This window comes from Phyllobates terribilis, unplaced genomic scaffold (assembly GCF_046119375.1).
Source record: "Phyllobates terribilis strain yellow unplaced genomic scaffold, ASM4611937v1 Scaffold_4__5_contigs__length_816908805, whole genome shotgun sequence".
NCBI lineage: Eukaryota > Metazoa > Chordata > Amphibia > Anura > Dendrobatidae > Phyllobates > Phyllobates terribilis.
The window spans coordinates 42567837-42574895 of NW_027362764.1; the positions used below are offsets into that span (position 1 = coordinate 42567837).

General features: G+C 41.7%; 1 protein-coding gene across 1 annotated transcript in view; it reads left to right on the forward strand.

Annotated features, from left to right (window-relative positions):
- Positions 1 to 6838, forward strand: part of LOC141264888 (scinderin-like) — a 74503-nt gene extending 67665 nt beyond the window's left edge. Inside the window, exons 10-16 of the mRNA XM_073677282.1 lie at positions 606 to 696; positions 1821 to 1991; positions 2105 to 2282; positions 2912 to 3033; positions 3806 to 3883; positions 5125 to 5185; positions 6306 to 6838. Of these exons, the coding sequence (XP_073533383.1) occupies positions 606 to 696; positions 1821 to 1991; positions 2105 to 2282; positions 2912 to 3033; positions 3806 to 3883; positions 5125 to 5185; positions 6306 to 6439 (835 nt within the window). The 3' untranslated portion in view covers positions 6440 to 6838. The remainder of the gene's footprint in view (positions 1 to 605; positions 697 to 1820; positions 1992 to 2104; positions 2283 to 2911; positions 3034 to 3805; positions 3884 to 5124; positions 5186 to 6305) is intronic.
- The last annotated feature ends 221 nt before the right edge of the window (positions 6839 to 7059 follow it).

The following is a 7059-nucleotide window of genomic DNA, read 5'->3' on the forward strand; positions in this document are numbered from 1 at the left end:
TAAAATCATCATCATCCCACCAGGCAAAACAAAAAAAAAACAAGCCCTCAAAACAGATCTGTGGACAGAAAAATAAAAACAGTTACGGGGCTCAGAAATTGGGAACAGAAAGGGATATTTTTTATTTTTATTTTTTTCAAAATTTTCACTTTTTTTTTTCACTATTTAAAAACAAACAAACAAACAAAAAAAAAAAACAACCACTACACAAGTTTGGTATTGCCATAATTGTGCTGACTTGGACAATCATACTGCCTAGTCGTTTTTACTGCATAATAAATACCATAAAAAAGATAAAACAATTGCAGAATTGTGGGTTTTTAACAATTTCATCGCATTTGGGAATTTTTTCCCTGTTTTCCAGCACATTGAATGGTAAAAAGATCATTGTCATTCATAACTTCACCTTGTTCTGCAAAATGCAAGCCCTCGTTCGGCGATGGAGATGGAAGAAGTAAAGAAAGTTCTGTCTCTTAGGCAGGAAGGGGGGGGGGGCGTCCGCTAAACACCAAGTTATTTTCCCTGTAATCCGGCATTTATTTGGTTACATCCGGATTACTGGATTTTCTCTGTTATTATAGATCTGATATGTTTGATCCTTTCAGGCAGGGGAATCATTCCACAAAGGACGAGATCACGTCGTCCGCCTTCCTCACAGTGCAGCTGGATCGCTCCATCAAGGCCGGAGCCACTCACGTCAGTACAGTACTGATACCGGGGGGTTATATCACCGCAGCCTTTCATCTATTACGTCTCCGGCTTCGTTACAACTTCTTTCTGTTTTTGCTCTTGTATCATCCGTTTGCTTTATCTCCGACTTATAATAACATCAGGATGAATAATTAATAATCCTCTCTTAGTTTTCTGCTCGTTTTCAGTACTTTATTACATTGTTTCCCCCTAATATCGATGCACACAGACGTCCTTTAGATTCACTTTTGGTCACTTTTAGCTCTGGAGTCAGCAGCATTTTTGCACAAACTTATTACAGGGGTTGAATCTACAGGATGTGATAAATGTCTAAGGTCGGCATCACCCCGCACATTTGGCTTATCCACAGTCCAAACGATAGCCGGCATTCACATCTTCTTAAAAGAATTGCTTTATTGGTCCGGTGGTATAAAAGATACAAAAAATGATTGAACACGACAGCACAAAAATGAAATCTCCGCTGCGCTCGCAGGCAACATGTTTCAGACCTGCATGGTCCTTTGTCAAGTATCAGTTGTAGGTCTGAAACATGTTGCCTGGGAGCTCAGTGGAGATCTCATTTCTGCCTTTTTAATTTTAGTTCTCTTGTGTTCAACCATTTTTTGTGCCTTTTATACTGCTGGAGCAATAAAGCAAATCTTTTTAGAAGATGTGAGGAGTGCCGGCTATCGTTTGGACTGTTGCTGTTACTGGAGCATTTTGCCGTGCACCCGGGACAGGTGAGCCGATTGCTCCTTTTTCATATTTGACTTATCCGTTTGTTCTATAAAAAAAAGTATTTCAGTTGTTACATTTGTATTTACATAACATGTAACAGGAAAAACCTCAACTGCATCAATTAGCGTACACTTCAGTTTTGATCCATTTTTTTACAGGATACAAAAAACTCTGCTGCGCCTTTTCATCCTTTCAAAAAGTTTGATGAAAAACTGATCTTTTTTTTTTTATATATATATATAACATTGCAGTCTATGGAAGGCGGATGCAAATGTATTGTCATAGGTTTACATCCGTTCTCTTTTTTGGTCCAACTGGACAATTTTCATTTTTGCGTCTTTGTTTTTTCCTCCCCTTCTTCCAAGGGTCATAACTTTTTTTTGTTTTTCTAGACTCGCATCTCTCAGGGGAAGGAGCCTCCACATCTTCTGGCCATATTCAAAGACAAGCCGCTAATTGTCTTCAAGGACGGCACATCCAGGAAGGGCGGCCAAGCTCCTCCGCGCGCCGTCCGGCTCTTCCAAGTCAGAAAGAACATCGGATCAATCACGAGGATAAATGAGGTACAGAAGACATTACATGCGGGAACATCTCAGCAGAAAAGTACATGAATTCTCCTATACTGGGGATTCCACAGATCAGACTCCGGAATAAGTGATCCCTTGTTTATGTCCAGGTTGATGCTGATGCGCGCTCGCTCAACGCCAATGATGCTTTTGTTCTGAAATTCCAAAATAACACCGCCATTATGTGGATTGGAAAAGGAGCAAATGTGGAGGAAATCAAAGGCGCGGAATATCTGGTGGCAACTATGAAGTGGAAAGGAACGAAAGTGGAAGAAGGCAAAGAGCCAGGTACGAGATCAATCAGCAGATCCTCAATCTAAGGTCATTATGTCCTTGCCACAAATGCCAACATACATTGCCTTCCTCCCCATACTATCACAGACGCCCCCCAAATATTGCTTGCCACCATACACTGCTGATCATATATGCTTCCATATAATACTAGCCACAGATGCCACCATACTAGAAGCTCTTATACATTGTCTGACACAAATGCCAGCAATTCGGGTATTTCTTGTCACAAATGCCCGATGCAATGCCTTCTTCAGATATCAATATACATTGGCTCCCGCAGATATGATTTAAGATATCTTACTGATGCAAAGCTCCAGACCCCCTACATATTCTCACATAGTCATAACCTTACATAAAAACAGTTCTGGCTGCCTGCTGCCACCACTAGGGGGAGCTCCCAGCACATATACTCCAGCATCTCCCACTGATGCAGCACACGCCCCCTAGTGGTGGTTGTCAGCAGCATTACAGGAGACTTGCCTGCTGGTTTGGAGTCTGTGAGATGTCCGGGACAATTTAGGAAATAAATAAAAGTTCAGTTCTGATATGAACTCATGATCATTTTGGATCTCTATGATCTGACTGCACAGATTATAATCTTTTAAACATCGTCCTTTTATCAGATATTTTCTGGACAACTCTGGGCGGTAAGAAGGAATATCAGACGTCACCTCTCCTTGAAACCCAATTGGAAGATCACCCACCAAAACTGTACGGATGCTCCAATAGAACCGGGAGGTTTCTGGTAATAACCCGACTCTTCATAGGTTTCATATAAATAAAAAGTTTTCCTAACTTTTAATAGGATGTGATAGAAAGCGGTCCTACATGTAAGACCCCTCTCTGTTACCCAGTTCCAGGACCCGGATCATCCATGTATCACATGTGAATGACTGGGCTGCACTCGGATACATTGTGACAATCTGGAGCCCTGACGGACACATCACACAGGATTCTATAGACTGGATACAAATGTAGCAGCTGTGTTCAGGACCGGTCTATAGGGAGGGTCCTATAGGGAGGGTCCTATAGGGAGGGTCCTATAGGGAGGGTTCGCTGCCGCGTACATTCACTGACTAGTAGCAGAGACTGGAAAATGTTGAGGAATTGAAACTCAAAAGGGGCAGATTCACTATTGTAGGTGCGTTACATTTTATAGATAGTTGGCACATTGTTTTAACAGTAATGGGAAAACTTACCAATGAAAAGGGGACATGAAATAAAGAGGAGGGGTGTGACTTAGAGTCAAGCGGCGTGCCTTAAAATGTGGCACCATGAGCCAAAATTGCTCCCAAATTTTAGTGCAAATTTTTGCCTCAATGTAAACTAACCAGCCGAGGATGTATAGATGACCAAAAACTATGGCAACTAATATTATTAGCATACAATGTACTATACTTGCTGTACAGAGTATTTCAGGAATGGGATTGTGTAAGGGGAGTGGATGCATCTGGCTTCTTTCTGGCAATGTCTATAATAACCCTGTGATTATCATTCTCCTCCATGGTGCCTGGTAGGTTGAAGAAGTTCCCGGGGAGTTCACGCAAGAAGACCTGGCCGAGGATGATGTCATGATGCTGGACACCTGGGAGCAGGTAACCGCACCGATCATCTGTCTGAAATGGGAATGGCTACCGGATTATTGGATATTCTGGATTATTGAACACAATGTGATAAGAGCCTTACTTGTAAAGACTGAGATATTCAAGGAGGCATCATGTTTAGTGCTGTAAATAAGAGCGAGGGTGTCAGAATCTCTGGATTATCAGATGCCTGATGAATTTGTAGAACAGTGTCTAACAAGGCCACTAAGAGGCGCAGCGCTGAACTCCTTCCACTATGAGACACACAGCTACCTGCAGCCGCCACTAGAGGGGGCTCATGCCATACAGAATCATATAAACCACTTTGGCCATAATTCATCAGTTTTCTCCAGAAAACTACTTGAAAAGTAACATACAAACTTTTGCATCTTTTGGCGTTTTTACACCAGCTCCACCTACTCTTTACAAAGTGGGTGAAACTTAACCGAGAGGGGACGTTGTTCAGTATTCATCACTCCACAAAAGTCCTCCAGTCCCCTAACTGGAGCAGATTTTTTAATTAATTTTGCGCTTCCTACTCCAGTGCACTTATCTTTAATGAAATCGGGGCCATTGAGTTCAATGTTGCGTGATGTAACCCCTTCTGAGTTTTGATAAAGGACCTGATGAATCCTGTGTATTCCTCTGTCTCAAAAATTTCTATGGAAATGATCACAATACTAATGCTGATTTCCAATGTTGCCGATGGGGTATAACAACTCTGAAGGGTTCTGTGTTTCCTTAGTTCAATGGGACCCATGCAGAAATGACGCTTCCAATGTGTAACAGAAACCCCCACCTACAACATATACATCATTTATACTGCTAGTTCCTTTGGGCCCCTCAGTCACCAGGGCCCGGGGGGCAGCTGCAGACTCTTCGCCCCTTATAGTTGCATCCTGCTCTTAGATGCAGTAGTTACTTCCATTATAGTAACGTCTTAATCCGTATTTCACACCATCAATAAAGATGACATGATTTTTTGTGGCTCCCTTATCTCCTAAATCAAAAAAAGTAAGGAACCCACTAAAAGATCAGTTTCATTGGCTCTTTCAGATAGAGATGTCCTTCCCTAAACCTCATGGGCTTCATTATCTATTAAGATGCAGGACCATCTTGAGGATCTTCTGGTGATTGAGTCCATGGACCGCTTCCCTGTTCTCTCAGTCTTCTGACCTGTCTGTAGTTGCTCATTAGAAAAGGTCCACCAGTCCTGATTAGCTTATACTCATTATTTTTGTAATGTTTTATAGATATTTTTGTGGATTGGAATAGATTCCAATGAAGTAGAGAAGAAGGAATCACAGGTGGCAGGTGAGTCCATATCTGGTCTGTTCCTTTGGCCAGCAGTTGTCTTCTCTGACTCCACCGTTCAGTAGCCATACTTATCAGAGGCTTTAACCTTGGATGAAGATCTACTCTGTTTATTTCCTGGTTTGATCCCATAAACATAGCTAAAGGTTAATGGGTTGGTCTAATCTTGATAGACCACTAGTAAGGCAGCTACCCCCACCAAGAACTAATCTCCTTCTCATCCCTGGGAGAAGCTGCAGTCTATAGATTTTCTCTATGGATTGATATTATTTATTGAAGTCACTGGGCAAACATTGGGAACATGTTTGATAAAAGTCATTGAGACCACGTCTATCCAGGGTCTCAGGCTCGACAACCTCTCTTTAGTGGGGTGCCTAGGTATATACTCTCCTGGTGGAGCTACATTTTAGGAACTCAACCATTTGCCTAAAGCTGATCATCTCCAACATGAAGCCAACGTCAGTTAGGGCATGCTAGGAGAAGCACAGGTTGGAGATCACAGATTGCCCGGTACATAGGGGGGGCAACTCACATTGCTCCACCTTTGATTTTGAAATCCAACATTGTCTTGCCAATATGTTCCGTATGAGGATACAGATTTTTATGTAGGACACAACCAGAAAAAGTTGACGGTTACTCTCAACCACTGCAAACTTAATTAAAGGGTTTCTCCAGATTAGCTAGTACTTTTCTAATACAATATTTTGGAATTTGGAGTCAATATAGGGGACCCTTTGTTCAGGATCTTCATCTCTTGGCCAGATTGGTGAATGGTTAGAGTATAAGATTGCCTTTCGCACTACCCTGCATTGAACAGACATACCATTGACTTGAATGGACATTGTGTAATACCCATTTCCTCCTGTGGAGGCACTGCAGGGAATTTGAACACTTACTACCAGATTTCCTCCCAGAAAACTGCTGATTGCTCTCAGAGTTCAAATAGAGAATACATTTTTTTGTGAACAGATTATTTTTAGGGAGAATTAGGGGCTGTCCAAAGTGGAGAACTCCTTTAATGGTCAGTTTACAACTCAACTCCCGGTCTGTTCACCACTTGTTTATTGCATCACTTTGAACTTTTTTCTTGATTCATCTGACTGACATATTTTGGTTATAGCCAAACGATATCTGGAGAGTGATCCATCAGGAAGAGACAAAAACATCCCCATCACCGTGGTCAAGCAAGGACACGAGCCGCCTACCTTCACCGGCTGGTTTTTGGCTTGGGATTCCAAAAAATGGCAACAGTAAGGGACAATTTACCTGGACAGTTTAAACAAATCATATACCTCATCCATCAAGATCTTGTGCTATACTAGATGAAGGTTGGGATCATCCCTGGTGCCTCCGGCTCATTCCTCCTGATGATGGAATGTTTGAATTGTAACATTCTAAGCAGTTGCTAAGCAACAGGTTTATTGTAATCATTTAAAAGAAGCATCCAGACAAAAGCACTTATCACCTATTGGTGATAATTATTAGTTTGGTGGGGGTCCGACGGCTAGGATCTTCACCAATCATAATGATCAGTGGTTACCTGTATCTTTCTAAATGCCATCCATGATCTTTGCTGTTTAACTTGAAAATGAGAGTAAGATAAGGATCTGTCATTAAACTTAGGGCTCATTTATAAAGATTTACTTTGTTCAAGCTGTTTCCATCATAGACTTTGAATGGAGAGGAAGGGCACATGCTGGACCACCACATCATCCACACTCTTCTTTACAGTTGGTTTGGGGGACTAGTGTATTTCTTTCTAGCAATTGTGGTATTCCTAGGGATCATACCCCACCATCACCACTGCAAATAAACCAATACCAATAAAACATTTATATCCTAACCAGTAGATGGGTAATAAATTCTTTTGGCTG